The 14974-nt window shown below is 42.4% G+C and overlaps 4 protein-coding genes across 6 annotated transcripts in view; 3 read left to right on the top strand and 1 right to left on the bottom strand.

The window, feature by feature from the left end:
• The window catches only part of LOC117649084 (acetylcholine receptor subunit alpha-like), a 39193-nt gene extending 36454 nt beyond the window's left edge, over positions 1–2739 (top strand). The window contains exons 8-11 of the mRNA XM_034391504.1: positions 6–142; positions 234–593; positions 670–982; positions 1055–2739. Coding sequence (XP_034247395.1) covers positions 6–142; positions 234–593; positions 670–982; positions 1055–1252 — 1008 coding nt within the window. The 3' untranslated portion in view covers positions 1253–2739. The remainder of the gene's footprint in view (positions 1–5; positions 143–233; positions 594–669; positions 983–1054) is intronic.
• Positions 2740–3175: 436 nt separating this feature from the next.
• LOC117649085 (BLOC-1-related complex subunit 5) lies at positions 3176–5024 on the bottom strand. Of its 2 annotated transcripts, none has more exons than XM_034391505.1 (5): positions 4909–5024; positions 4468–4819; positions 4139–4380; positions 3867–4055; positions 3176–3768 (listed from the first exon to the last, which is right to left on the bottom strand). In XM_034391505.1, the coding sequence occupies exons 2-5, from the start codon at positions 4724–4726 to the stop codon at positions 3553–3555; spliced, it is 906 nt and encodes a 301-aa protein (XP_034247396.1). In that variant the 5' UTR covers positions 4727–4819; positions 4909–5024; the 3' UTR covers positions 3176–3552. The 2 variants fall into 2 exon arrangements, with proteins under 2 accessions (XP_034247396.1, XP_034247397.1); XM_034391506.1 differs by having other exon boundaries at positions 4474–4819.
• Positions 5025–5204: 180 nt separating this feature from the next.
• LOC117649083 (PHD finger protein 14) lies at positions 5205–10524 on the top strand. The gene is made up of 18 exons (XM_034391503.1): positions 5205–5432; positions 5942–6112; positions 6201–6370; positions 6453–6558; positions 6638–6766; positions 6843–7071; positions 7176–7286; positions 7364–7524; positions 7619–7793; positions 7873–8005; positions 8121–8274; positions 8360–8654; positions 8734–8833; positions 8912–8972; positions 9095–9318; positions 9407–9759; positions 9837–9945; positions 10030–10524. Exons 1-18 carry the CDS (start codon positions 5423–5425, stop codon positions 10051–10053), a joined length of 2715 nt encoding a protein of 904 aa, XP_034247394.1. The 5' UTR covers positions 5205–5422; the 3' UTR covers positions 10054–10524.
• A 420-nt stretch (positions 10525–10944) lies between these two features.
• LOC117649645 (exonuclease 1) lies at positions 10945–14930 on the top strand. Of its 2 annotated transcripts, none has more exons than XM_034392550.1 (13): positions 10945–11248; positions 11515–11634; positions 11718–11979; positions 12076–12291; positions 12377–12685; positions 12793–13009; positions 13097–13268; positions 13353–13538; positions 13614–13728; positions 13802–13984; positions 14071–14292; positions 14370–14557; positions 14647–14930. In XM_034392550.1, the coding sequence occupies exons 1-13, from the start codon at positions 11082–11084 to the stop codon at positions 14666–14668; spliced, it is 2379 nt and encodes a 792-aa protein (XP_034248441.1). In that variant the 5' UTR covers positions 10945–11081; the 3' UTR covers positions 14669–14930. The 2 variants fall into 2 exon arrangements, with proteins under 2 accessions (XP_034248441.1, XP_034248442.1); XM_034392551.1 differs by having other exon boundaries at positions 11082–11248; positions 13356–13538.
• The last annotated feature ends 44 nt before the right edge of the window (positions 14931–14974 follow it).

Raw genomic sequence — 14974 nt, 5'->3', positions numbered from 1 at the left:
AACAGGTGTCCCTGTCCATCAGCATCCTGCTGTCGCTCACTGTGTTCTTCCTGCTGCTCGCCGAGATCATTCCGCCCACTTCGCTCGTCGTCCCGCTGCTGGGCAAGTTCGTGCTCTTCACCATGATCCTGGACACGTTCAGGTCAGCGAAAACCTTAATTTTTAAAGACAAGGTTTGATGGTTTGTCTGGACGGTGTGTCTGACCGCTTGGCTCTGCTCGCTCTGCCTGCAGCATCTGCGTGACGGTGGTGGTGCTCAACGTGCACTTCCGGTCGCCGCAGACGCACACCATGGCGCCGTGGGTGCGGCGCGTGTTCATCCACGTGCTGCCCAGGCTGCTCGTGATGCGGCGGCCGCACTACAACCCGGACCGGCGGCGCTGGGAGGGCGGGCTGCCCGCCTCGGCGTCCAGCGCGTCGGGCCTGGGCCCGGGCCTGGGCCAGCGCGTCGTGGTGCGCACGTGCAACGGCCTGGAGATGCGCGACTCGGGCCACAGCGCCCACAGCGCCGAGAGGGAGACCTCGGCCTCCGACCTCGTCGACTCGTACCCGCAGGGCTACTCGCAGGGCTACGGCCACGACGACGAGTTCAGGTGGCTCCTTTGTCGGCTTTTGGTGAATGGTCGTCGAGGGCGTTCGGCTCGGCTAACCGGCTTCTTGTGCCTGCAGAGAGCTGGGCGCGTCGGGCACGCTGGCCGGCAGCACGTGTCGCATCCACGGCACCCCGCCGCCGCCGCTGCTGCTCGGCGACCTGGCGGGGCTGGCGGGGCTGGCGGGGCTGGACGGGGTGCCCGACCCCCTGATGCCCGCCTCGCCGCTCAACGCCTCGCCGCCCCCGCGACCCTCCAGCCGGCCGCCCCCGGACATGCCCCACCTGCGGGGCACCAGCCGGCACTGGCACCACTGTCCAGAGCTGCACAAGGCCATGGACGGCGTGTGCTTCATAGCGGACCACACCAAGCGGGAGGAGGACTCCACCAGGGTATGAGTCGCCCTTTTCTCCCTTTCCGTCTCGGTCGTTGCAAACTACTAAAACACCTTGCTTGTTGGACAGGTGAAAGAAGACTGGAAGTACGTGGCAATGGTGCTGGACCGGCTGTTCCTGTGGATCTTCACGCTGGCGGTGCTGGTGGGCACGGCCGGCATCATCCTGCAGGCGCCCACCCTGTACGACGACCGGATGCCCATCGACGTGCGCCTGTCCGAGATCGCGCAGACCACGGCCAAGCCGCACATCGCCTCCGGCCTCTAGGTCCAGCCTCTAGGCCTGCGGGCCTCGCCTTTCTCGTCTCTACCACCAGCGCGTGGGCCGTGGGCGCAGGACGGCCTGGCCGACGACAACCCGCCTGCACAAGCGTGCTCTTGTTTGCGTCCTACCTGGTTCGACGGCACTGCGCCGAACTCGGCCGAACTGCTCCGAACATGTCTGCCAGTGGGGCGGAGGGTGGCACCGCCAACTCGTCCTGTTCGTTGAGACTCTTTCTTTGGCAGTGTGGGCCCTTCCAGGACCCTTCCAGGACCCTTCCAGGATCCTTCCAGGCTTCCAGCAGCGCGCTCGACGCGACACTATCAAGCACAAAGTACGATGTAATAAGGTCATAAGGTAATAAGCCACACCCACATCGCGTTCGAGACGATGACGCTCGGAAGGTTAATGAGTATTATTCCTTAGTTTTGGCCATTACTCCTATAGGCAAGCTTTTTGTTTTCTTTAACGTAATGTGGAAAAAGTTGCAAGTCTTTCTCATGGTGTTCATTTGTGATAGCCGCGGATCATTAGAATGTAAGTAGACAATTCGTTAAAGGATTTACCATCTCATTGCTCAGAAGTGATATAATTTATAAAATGAAATGGCGAGAGTGTATGAAAATAAATGGGGTGCCTCATCAATGTTGAAGTTATGAATAAATATCCCAAGTGGGGCGGGGAATTGTGTAAATATTTGAGACACATTAATGTGAAACTAGAGACCAAATCACAGAACATGTAAAAAGTTATTATTATTATTATTAACGTTATTATTATTATTAGTATTATTATTATAATTTAAAGTGATTATTCTACTTAATTGTATGTCTTCTCTGAAACCATTATGTTTAAGGTCAGTATTGTTAGATTGTTGGGCTGTGTGCAGCGGGCCTGGCACTGCTCAATAGCGTGTTCCACTGCCATCATTTATAGAGCTGCCATTATTTCTATTAAAAGAAACCAGAGGCTGTTTGGCGGGGAAATGAATGTAAACTTGTTCTCTTTTTTGCTTTGAAGAAAGTATAAAGTGTATAATTGTGGCATACTTCATTTTTCTCGCGGGGAGAAAACCACAGCTTACATCTTTCAGTCTGAGATGTGCTTCTTCTGTACTAGTTTGCAATTGTTTTCCCTGTGCATCCAATCTGTGAGACACCTATCCTTGCCTTTCTTCCAAAACAGGTTCACCACGAAGTCTTACCATTGCATTTTGTGTTCCTTTGATCCGTTTGCGGTCGTTGGAACCACGCGTTAAGCTGTTAGAGCCTCATTGAGCTGAGCAGGATGTCAACACCAGAAATTTACTAGAACTTTGCTTATTTTATGAAATTTATCAAGAATGAAAAGAGCCACTTTTGGCTAGATTTATCCACATCCACAGGAGAGAAAATAACTTAAATATGATTATAGTCTGTGAGGAGTCGAGGAGCATTGGATGTATCTGACCGGCTATCTCTGAAGTAAAAAATATATAGCTCTATCAAAGGAAATGTGTACTTTGTCTTTCTTTTCATGGCTTTTGGAGTGGCTCACGCAAGTGCTTAGCGCCCGGACAACCGTGGGTAGGCAACGCGGCGACACAGGTGTCGTGCGGGCTGCCTATCCCTCGTTTGGCGGGCGCTCGGCGGCACGGCGTGCGGCAGTTGAGATGGGGGCAAAGAGAAAAGACGCGCCTTGCATCTCAACCACACAAATAAGCCATTTATTTTCCACGGGTATGAAAACACTCGAATCACTCATATGACTAGACTGGAAATCACATACAGCCCAACACTAAGACATGTGTAGAGATATGGACAGACAAATACCTATGTCAACTTTCTCAAGTGTTCTGGAGAACACACAAGCTAAGGAGCACTTATGAAAGAAGCTACAGGTGTTTATGCACGGGTATAATTTTACCTAACCAAATATTAGTTGTATGAGTATATTTAATACTACAGGGCTCCTTTATTATAACATTATTTTTGACAGATACAAAAATGAAATTGTCAAAAAAATAAAACACCAGTGAATGTACCTTTGGGAGATGATGGGAAAAGCTGACTACAAACCGTCTACAACACCTAACGTTAACAAGGATACAAATTTGACATCATCACTGTATGTAAAAATTGGTTACACTAAGACAGCATCACAGAGAGATCAAAATTCAGAGCTAGGCAAATAAAAATATCACAGTGCAGTGTTTTGAAGATGAGAAGCAGGCAATGGCAATTTTGATTCCGAAGTTACAATTACTTCAAATCAATTTCTTCAGAATTGTCATCAATCTCATGTGTCTGCTCCTCATCTGGTGTTTGTCATCCTGTAGTCCAAACAAATGGCTCTAAACGATCGTCCAAAGGCAGAGCATTATTTAAAGTTTCAATATTTTCTAATGTTTGGTTAAGGAGAATATGGCATTTGTTTAATTGATTTGAGACATCCCTAACTTTTTGCAGTTTTTCAGCAAACTTTGAAAATTTCTTCTGACGCTCAGTAAGTGACGTTACTAGCTTTTGTGTTTCAAAGTCAATCTGCAACAAAAAGTATTTTAATTTAAATGAAATTGCAAGGCAAAAAATGATTTAAATAAAAAATAATTCTATCTTGGTGAAGCAATTTACACACTTACCTCTCTCACTTTCGAAATAATTTGGTTTTGATCTGCCGCAACAGCATTGGCACACAATGCAAGGTGCTGCTGATACCGCAGACACAAATTCAATGTTCCACTTGGATCAAGCCTTTCCAGTACCTCAGGATCCCGAGCAGCAGGTAGATTAAGTGTACCACGCATGATGGGTAAGAACATCGGAACATTCTGTCAAGATGAATGCAAATAAAATTAGATATGATACCACCAACAAATCAAAATCTATGTAATCAAGGTGTACAATAGGTTACCTGGAGACGAACAAGATCTGTATCCTTCTCCAGTGTTACAGGGTCAGCTGCTGCTTTAACTACAACTATGCTGTGGGGTCTTTGTGCCTGTTGATTCCATTTCTGCGAACTGCCTGAGATCATCCCCCCTGTTGAATGGCGGTTCTTGTTGGCACTACCAGACTGGAGTTGTAAGCTAGGCATTGCGCCCCCAAGAGACCGGCCACGCTGAAGCTGTTGCTTGTTGGACAGCTTTGGCGAATCTATAGGCAAAATAAATAAAAGTAGGATTAGTCTCCAGTCAGCTGCATGCCTTATACTCATTTATCAAACAATAAAACCACTCTCACCCTCACCTCCAATTGGGCGACTGACAGTATATGAAATATACGGTAAGTCAGAATCAGAACAAATACTGGGACCAGGAGATGTGTTCCCAGGGCGATTGCCAGGAGAATCATCGTGATCCTCCATGGAGCTTTCAGACCGTTCCGCCAAAGATTTCCCTCGACGAAACTGGTTGACTCTGCTGTCAGCTGCTGCTGAGACGGAACGCTGGGGCCATTGGCCAGCACCACCACCAGCAGATGTACTCTGCTCCGAACCCATAGTGGATTGGCCGAGCACACGAAGTGTCAGAATCAAGTAACCTATCGGTTAGTTTTGATGTCACCACACTGTTTGAGAGGGTGCAGAGATAGCCTATAAAATTAATCAAAAATGAAAAAACAATATAATGTTACTTTAAATCGCGATATGGAAACTACACATTGAACACGCTGACAACATACATTGGGGCAGAATTTTCAGCAGAGAAAACAGCAGAGTATGCAGAAATCCAAATTTGTTTTTGTTTTTGTTGATGTTTGTTGCTGCACGTTACGTTGGTCAAACTGAAACAAAAATATTTCACAGAAAGCAGAAAGCCCCTGTGGTTTTTGCTCGGGCGTCTGGAATGAACCTCTACAATACATTACCCATTTTATCTTTGCATTTATTTCTAAAAATGAAAGACGACAATGAAATTTTACGTTCAGCGTGTTTGTATGTCTGAAGCGACAGCTGCTAGCAAGTGCGAAAACTACCTTTTCCTTCTCTTCCCATCTGCTAGCTAACTGAACGCGGCAAGCCACCTCAAGCTTCCCTAACCGCAATTTCTTGAAGGCGGATAATGGGAGTTATCATCCCTTGAAGAAATTTAAGTCTTGCACTTTATCCCCTTGTCGCTGGGCATTTGTGACGTAACTTTGGAGGAGCGCCTTGGGTTGTGCCGCTGGAGAAAACCGGAAATCTACCTCGTTTAAAATGAGTTGGCGTAAGTGTTAAACCGTTTGCCTTGGAGCAATCCTTGCCGGTGGCCTCCCAGTCCCAGGCTGGAGCCGGACGCTCCATGCCCGGCTAGTTTTAATGTCATTTTGCTCGTTTTACGTTTCGCACGACGTGCGGATTCAGTGCATTTGGTCAGAACACAGTGTACCAGTCGCATTTGACACTGCCCTCGACCTATATCTGATAACGTACACTTGTTAATGGAAGTTGCTGCAAACCTTCCCCAAATTTTCTGGTTCTGTCACAGTAGTATTATCATTAAAGTTTCACATAAGTCAGTATGATATCTGCAGCGTGTTTCCTTGATGTTTTCATTCAGTGTTGCGACAGTCAAATAGTTTGTCGGTCTCTTACTGATTCATTTAACTCTTGCAGAATTTAGTGCAACAAATTGTTCAACAGTTTAAGAACAACTGTACAGAGAGACTGTCATTTTCTGTTAATGTCTATTGTTACATGAAATTTTAATTACTAATAAGGTGTTTTGTGCACCAGTTTCAATTTTTGCAGGAGAGCGGGATCCAAATAAAAGAAAAGTTAAGCCAGTAGAACAACCACTGTTTGATTTGGATTTAGAGAGCTCTGATGACAGTGATTTCAATCCTGAGGAACACAAAGATGGGTCAGACGACTCCCTGGATTCCAATGACGAAGGAAGCAAACAAGGCAAGAGGAAAATTCATTGTTTCGTTTTTCAATTTATCATGTTTTCCCAGCATCTCTCTCTTATACTTATCTGTTAATACATTTTCAGGTAGTGGGAGTGATGGTTCTAGTGATGATGATGATGACGACGATGATGACAGTGATGATGATTCTGACAATGATGAGGCAGAAAATTCCAAATCATCAGGTATCACTGCTGAGGAGTTGCAGCAGAGGCTCAATTCAGCTGGTGGCTTAAATTCTGAAATTGTCAAGAAGGTTTGTGAACTATAGTAATTATTTTCTGCTTTCATTGGATGTGAATTCACCTCTACTAATGGACAAACATTTTGAATGATAGGTGAAGAAGAACTTGGTAAAACGATGTTGGGGCTGCTTGGGAGATAGTAATGATGACTTTGATGAATTGGTAGAATGTGATAGCTGTGGTGTAACTGTCCATGAAAGTAAGTTTTTCTTTGATCATGTTTTTCATACCTCCAATGAATGTCAACTGTAGCTAATTTTTTATCTTTTTGTGCCTAGAATGTTATGGAATGTCTGACAGTGATAGCTTAGCCAGTGTAGATTCTTCCAATCCTGACTTGCCATGGTTTTGTGATGTCTGTCGAGCTGGAGTGACTGACCCCAGTTGTGAGCTTTGTCCAAATTCAGGTGAGCTTCGCTTGTTGCCTTATCATTTCTTAAGTAGTAAGGTAACTCTTTGTCATTTTTCCATTCTCTGTGGCAGGTGGAATTTTCAAAGAAACTGATGTGGGCCGATGGGCTCATTTAGTTTGTGTCTTGTATATACCTGGACTATTTCCGACTGATGGAGAAAAATTATCCCTGTTTAAAATGCCCTACACTAAGTTTGGTGCCAAGGTTTGCACTCTATGTGAAGATGAGCGTTTGGCAAGAACTGGTGTTTGCATTGAATGTGATGCCGGGATGTGTCGTACATATTTTCATGCCTCATGGTTGGTGAATTTTTATCTGTACTCCAATGGTGGTCTTTTTACCTAAAGCCAACTGCCATCAACCAATAGTTCTGAAAATTAATTAAAGCTAATTTCAATTGCAGTGCTCAGAGAATGGGTCTCCTTCAAGAGGCTCACCTAGAGGATCCAGAAACAGAAACAGTTGACAAATTTTATGCACACTGTAAAATGCACTCTGATAAACTGCTGACCAAGTAATTTATTCATTTCATCACTTTGTGTACCACTGTTTGTTGTTAAAGTGTAAACATGTTGCATTGTCATATTTCAGACGACGGCGTCAAAATTTCATTCTTTTGCAAGACCGTTTGAAGGAACGAAAACAGGAGCAGGAGCTGAAGGACAAGAAAGAAGTTGAGAGAATACAAAGAAAGTTTAGAAAAGCCCGAAGTCACTATTTAGATTATCGCACTGCAAATTCTCAGGCATTTGGTAAGACAACACTTTTTTTTTTTTTTAAATTGTTTGATTTGCATAGTTGACTTGATAGACCATTTTTACACCCTACATAACTCTGTTCTCGCAGTGCCACCGACTCAAAAGATGCCTAGAGCGTTGGTTACATCAGCCACTGCCTGTCGTCTTTTGTGGCGCAAGGCAGAATTGGCTGGAATGAACACAGGAGCCATGGAGGCCCAGGAAGCTCAAATATCATCACTGAAAGATGTGAATAGAAAGTGGCACATTCCTCCCTCTTTCAGGTTAATCTTCGTGATCAATGCATTCTCTCTTCAGTTATTTTTCAGTTTCTTGTCACTCATTTCTTCTGTTCATTTCCAGTGTTGAGTTCATAGCCTATTTCCTAGACCGTGTTGGAAGGATCTCAAAAATGAAGAAGCAACTGCAAGACTATGTGGAGAGTAATGCTCAACTGCTTGATGAGCAGAAGGCCAGTGGTGAAAAATATGAGCAGGTAATTTCTTGACCATGCTCCCCCTCTGTGACATACCCCCTCATCCTCTTATTTGATAAGTCTCAAGCTCAATTGTTGAATGAAAATTATCCAATGGGTGACCATTTATTCACAGTTATTGACCATCAAAGCAGAAGAGGATGAAAAGAATAAGGTACTAAAGGAAAAAATAAAGATGCTTCATGGAATGATTCATGCTATTTGCCCCAAGAAAGCCTTACCTTCTGTTGAATCACTTAGCAAACCTCCACCCACAGCCAATTCTCATGGTAAGTGATGATTGGTTCATATTAAAGCAGTGTTACTTTTCTATTGCCTCTGAAAATTAATTTCCATATCTTTTTTCTACCCCAGCTGTTCCCACTGCTGGAGCACTGAAAGCATTCCCATACTCTTTGGCTCAAGGCTTTGCGGCTGCTCGTACTTTGCCTAATTCTGTGGCTGTTGCCCACACTGCTGCTGTGGATGCCTCCTCGACTATTAGCTCAAGTTCAACTGTAGCTCCAGTCCTTGGGCCATGTGGGAAATGTCGACAAAGCAATGACCCACATCTTCTTGCACACTGTGATAACTGCAAGCAGTATTACCATTTAGGCTGTTTGAATCCACCACTCACACGAATGCCAAAGAAAACTAAGCTCTTTGGCTGGTAAGTTTCAATTAAAAAGACAAATTAACTGCTTATAATAATTTACTAAAAAAATATCCCCTCTGTTATTGTTTTGCAGGCAATGCTCAGAATGTGATAGAGAATCTTCTGGATCGGATGTTCCATGCTTAGATCCTGAAGCTCCTAGGAAACTCAGGCGCAAATCGGACAAAAGTCATGTGAGAAACTATCCCCTTTTGTACTAACTAACAGTCTCTAACCTAACACTCATAACTTATACTTATCTAAACTTGTAGGGCAAATCTGATGGAGAAGCTGTTCAAAGTGACTCGGGACTACTCTCCAACATTTCCATGGGTATGGCCTTGTTTCAAAGTTCTTTTGAATTCATTACACTGCGGTTTTAAGTGCATCCTTACTTGTTTTGTTCTTTTTAATTTCACAAAGAAACCTTAAAAAAAAATATTTTTGACCTTTAGATGCAGGAAATGATGCTGACATAGAGATTATTCCTGGCCCAAGTACTGATTCGAAGCCCAAAGCTTCCAAGAAAAAGCGAAAGGAGAAGCACCGGTACTCCCCTGAACTTAGCCCAGATGGTTCAAATGCTGAGCGCAAACGGAAAAGGAAAAAGAAGAGTTTTGATCATGAAAATTGGCAGGTTTCTCCTACCCATCCTCAGCCTCATGTTCCCAAAATTAAGGTACTTTCTCATTATGCTGGGTGCTTACACAAACATGATCATTAATTAGGTATTTGTTTGTAACTATTTGAGTGTTCTTTTGTTTCAGATAAAGACAATTACTCCAACTGGTTTGGGACAAACTGTACAGACTTATGTGGCATCTGCGATGACTAGTGATGAAGATGTGGCACATCCACTCCCGGTCCAACCAGGATGTGTGCTACCAACAAGCCAGGCTATCACACCACACATGGTCACAACTTTGGTCTCATCAGCCAGCCCCATGATGAATGCTGGTATCAGTCCCATGTCAATTTCTTCAACAACCACAACTTCACTACCGCCTACAGACATGGGACCTCGTCCTCAAAGACTTTCAGGGGCCAAAAAGAAGGTGGAAGACATTTTGACTCAATGTGACCATTGCCAACAGCCTGGTTCCAAGGAGAATCTTGTGAGGTAAGAGGAGGTTCTCTGAAAGTTAATTAGGTTTTTTAGAACATTTTTTAAAGAAAAGATTTTCTAATTGTTTGCAGGTGTGATGAGTGTAAGAAATGTTACCATTTCCACTGCCTCGATCCCCCTGTGAGGAAATCCCCGAAGATTCGAGGATATTCTTGGCACTGTGCGGACTGTGATTCTTCGGTTAGTCTTCTCACCATTAATTTGTATTATGAAAGATTGTACTGTATCAACAAGAATTCATTGTTACAAAACTTTTTGTTGCAGGACTCTTCCTCATCTGATAAATAAATGGGTTCTATCAGTTAAAATTGAAACCCTTCTTTTTTTTTTACTGATAGGGTTTTGACAGATAGTCAGTCTCAGCGTAATTCAAGAGATCAAATTTCTCTTACATTTATATCTTGAAATTGATTTGTGTATATTTATTTATGCAGTGCAGTGTCTGCCCGACAATGGCTGGACTTTCTATGTGAAATATGTTTTGATTTTGCAAAGCTGAAGTTAAGCAAGTTGATTTAAGTTATGTGTTTTGATTTGAACTTAACATGAATTCTTAAATTTAATGTTGATTAGGAAGACAGTTCCAAGCTTAGTTTGATATTATTAAAGAAGAATGTTTTTAAATGATTGGAAAAAAGAAAGGGCTGTGTTTATATTTTTGTGTGGGAAGTTCAGTTTTTTTCCTCTTCATGTAAAAACATATTTTCTTTTATTATGGAAGGAAAGCATATTATTCTAAATAAATTGTGTTTCTTTCAATTGAGTGTTCTCTTAATGATCGTCATTCACCTCCTTGCTTACACAGACCAGAATTAAAAAATCAAGAAAAGATGCAAATTTCTTTTCTCTTGACATCTTGATGTCTGCTCTACGTCACACAGAATGCGCGCCAAAACCGAGACGGCCCGCCTCGTTAGAGGCTAGTTCTAGCTGGCGGTGGCGGGAGCTGCACTGGCGTTCAAACTGGCGCGTGTGCTGCACGACAGCCTCGTCTCCACGTGACAAAGAGAGAAGCTCAGGCTCCGGTAAAAGAGGCTGCAGCCATTTCGGACTCAATCCAATTCTATCGGAGATGGGCAAATTTTCCAGGATTCTTCCTGCGCAGGGAACGCCATCTGACTGACCTGATTTGCCATACTATCGTTCCACAGTATTTCGCATATTGCCCTATTTAGCGCGCCAAAGACCGGCGCCAGCGAAATTCTGTCTGCTGTCCACTGTGGTTTGGAGTCCACGGACACGCGAGCTTTAACACATTTTAGGGGCGTCGTCGATGGCTGATTTGTGCCTCGGTTTGCATTTTCACCAGCCGGAAAATGGGAATAACTGGCCTGCTGCCTCTCCTGGAAAAGGCGAAAGTGTCCCGGCCCGCAAACTTGAAAGAGTTCCAAGGATGTACCGTGGCAGCTGATGCCTACTGTTGGCTTCACAAAGGAGCCTTCGCATGTGCCGACAAACTTGCTCGTGGCGAAGAAACGGACATGTACGTGTCTCAATTTCATCGTTTTGTTCATATTTATCACTGGTTGTCTCCGTCGAATATGTCATGTCAGACTCTTGTTGCTGTTACATTACATTAACCTCTTCATAGCTTTTCTTCAATGACTTATTTACAGTCGCACGTTGAATTTAGAACTTTGATAAAAAGTTGCTAACTGGTTATTTAATGAAATAAAATCATCATTTAATTCATAAACATGTTGTCTGTCTCATGTGAATGTTTTTATCAGTGTACTTATACACTTCCAGGTATGTCCAGTACTGTATGAAGTATGTCAATATGCTTCTTGCCCATGACATAAAACCTATTTTAGTGTTTGATGGAAGACATTTGCCTGCAAAGGCCCACACCGAAAAGAAAAGAAGAGAGTAAGTATATCCCATTGTACTTTATTATATTGTACTCAAGTATATTTTTTTAACACACACCATGTATTTTGTTTTGTTTGCAGGAGAAGAGAGGAAAACCGTAAGACAGCAGCAAATCTTCTTCGGCAGGGTAACACCACAGAAGGCCTGAACTACTTGAGGCGATGCATAGATGTGACACATAAAATGGCGTTAACTCTCATGCAAGAGTGTCGAAGACGAAATGTTGACTGCATTGTGGCTCCGTATGAAGCAGATGCTCAGTTAGCTTTCTTTAGCCGTGAAGGTATTGCAGATGTCATCATCACTGAAGACTCTGATCTTCTTTTGTTCGGTTGCAAAAAGGTAATTTTTTTGTCTATAAAGTCATCTCATGTAAATGTTCTGTAAATAGCTTTATTTTTTTCTTAAATTAATTTTTATTTTAAAATCTTTATCAAGGTCATGTTTAAGTTGGACCTGGCGGGTAATGGCATTTTTGTGGATCAAGAGCGATTGTATCTCTCCATGGGACCAAGGCCACAGACGTATTCATTTGATAAATTTCGCTATATGTGTATACTGTCTGGTTGTGACTACTTAGACTCCCTTCAAGGCATAGGCCTCGGCAAGGCTTCCAAATTTATTACACGTACACAAGATCCTGACATTCACAAGGTAGGCCTTTAGTTAAAAGACATCCATATTTCTGTCTTAGTTGAGGTTTTAAACAGTAAGGATTTGAAATGTATCTCTTTGGCAGGCATTAAGTAGACTACCATCCCAGCTAAATATACGTGGTTTGACGGTATCTATGGAATACAGAGATGAGTTTATGAAAGCTGATGCTATGTTCCGGCATCAGTTAGTCTTTGATCCCCTCACAAGGAAACCAAAGCCTCTTACACCACACCGAAGTGTCCATCCAGGTTCTCCTTTAGCCTGTGGCCCCTTGCCTGGGTGTGTTCCAGAATTTGATGAAGACACCAGTTACCAGCTCGCTCTTGGGAATCTAGATCCATTCAAGTTAGAAAAGGTTGATAGTTATGACCCAATGTCTCCGAGGGATCCAGTGAGTAGCCTAATTTCTTTCTTTGCAAGAAATTTTGTACATTGTCCTTTTTATTCTGTTTTGTATTGACTTTAAACCATGATCTTTTTCTTTTTGTTTCTTTGAAGAGCCAGGGAGTCAGAACAAAAGGATGGAATCAAACTGCAGTAGCTCCCCATCCAAGTATATGGGATCCCAAGTTCAAAGAAAAGATGACAAAACCACCACCAAGAGTAGTTCCATCATTTATGCCTAATGAAAGAAAATTTGTTAATAAGGAAAAAATTGAAGCTGTGGATACCAACAAACTGGCAAACAAAAACAAGAAACGAATTTTAGAAGAAGGTAATTCGAAAATCCACTATCTATTCTTGTGTGACCTCTACTCTAAAGGTCCTGCTACCAATTTAAAATAACCTTTAATATTTTAAGATGACATGTCTGTGGATGCAAAGAGGCGTTCTCTGGATGTCAGGGATTCTATCCTCACGTCCATATACACAAGCCCTGATCATTCCAACGATCAAAGCTCAGCCAGTGTGTGTGAATCTTACAGTCCAGAAGTTCAAGAATCTCCAACTTCTCCCATTCTTTGTAGTAAAAGGTAATTTTTAAAAAATGACCAAGTATACAGTTATTAGTGGAGATCTTTGAACAGTTTATCAATCTTTGTGTTATATGGTTTCAGAAGAACCAAAAATCCATTTGTCCGGAGTCCCCAGAGCACTAATGTTTCTGACAATAGACAAATGATACATCCGGACACTCCAGTACCAAGTAGTACCAAGCAGACTAGCAAATTTAGTGCTCTTAGTAAATTTGCTCGTGCTGTCCATAGAACATCCATTGAAGGAAAACCAATTGTTCAAAGCAGGTAAACTAAATCTGACACTTGGTGTGGTAAATACCTTTGATCCATCATTTATGTTTTCATTTTTGCGACTTGTAGGTATTTTGGTTCAACAAGTACAGGTTCTGATGAGTCTGCTGAAAGTCACTCTCTCCTACGAGATGTTTCTAATACACTTGATGATAGTCCTGAAAAAGAGTTCAACGTAATGGAGGTAATTATCTTAAGTCATATTTAACTGTTTCTGTTGGAAAAGAGAACTGAATGTAGTGAAACTAAATTTTCAGATTTACAAGAAAACTCCTGAAGAAAGGATAGACTCCCCAAGGATACATAGAAAGCCCTTATTTGCATCAATGTCGAGTTCAATCAAAGATTCTCCAGCAAATTCTGATAAGACTTCATCTAAATCGGGTTCATTTTCAAAAGATGATGCTGTGAAAATCATGAACGAAAAGTTTGCAAAACAGGTGTGTATTATTCTTTCCCCTTATTTTAATTCTCTTTTGTATTATCTCATCTTGTTACAAATTTTAATATTCTAATGAATTTCCAGGATTGTGCTCCTAAATTACAAGCATCACCTTCCAAGAACCCGTTTAAAAAAAATGTGCCATCTCCATCCAAGATAGTAGCTGATGAAAATTGTGCCTCTGGGAGTTTTGTAGATGAGGAGCAGCCATTTGAACACAGGCAAATTTATGCTAATGATTATGAAGATGCAGATGACCCTGGTTTTGAGTCTAGCACAAGCCTCACTCCATGCAGCCCCACCAATGTATGTGTAGAGTCATTAATCTAGATTCTGTTAGGTAGTTACTTGTCCAAATTCACAAATTCATTTTCTCTTCACAGGTACCATCGCAACCTGATGATGGATTTGAAAGTCCTAGTAAGGGACACAATGAAGCAAAGACTGCCCGTCTAAGTAAACAACCCACCCCTAGCAATCGCAAGCTAACTTGCCGTACGCCTGGTCTGAAAAAGAAATCCCCAACTGTTCAAGGACAAAGCAAACTAAGTGCCTTTGGGTTCATGCCCAAGTAAGTAACAGTTTGAAAATTCAAAGGCTGTGCTTATAAGGAGGAGATTGTTTTCAAAGTCTTTATTATCTTCCCACTTTGTCTTACAGATCCAAACTTCAGAGGTCATGAACATCAGGTTGGGGGCTTCTGTACATTTTTTTTTTTTTGGTAAAAGTGTTGTTTTTTTTTAAACTATTTTATTATTAAAGAATAATGTATGTTTCTCTATTTGATTGTTCTTTGTTGACTGGTTTTCATAAACCTTTGTATGGTTCATTTCACATGCTTGCTGCCTCTTTTGACTGACTAGGGTAATTTTCACTGAGGTCATTACCTGAACTGAAAGTTGTCCATGTGTTTTATTTTAAATCTTGTGATGAGACTAGGATTTCCCTGGTTACATCTTGTGATGTATTCTTTCCTTGGTTATTTTCA

Source organism: Thrips palmi, unplaced genomic scaffold (genome assembly GCF_012932325.1).
Source record: "Thrips palmi isolate BJ-2018 unplaced genomic scaffold, TpBJ-2018v1 HiC_scaffold_4, whole genome shotgun sequence".
NCBI lineage: Eukaryota > Metazoa > Arthropoda > Insecta > Thysanoptera > Thripidae > Thrips > Thrips palmi.
The sequence above is the reverse complement of the archived record's forward strand: the minus strand, read 5'-3'. Positions and strand labels throughout refer to the sequence as shown.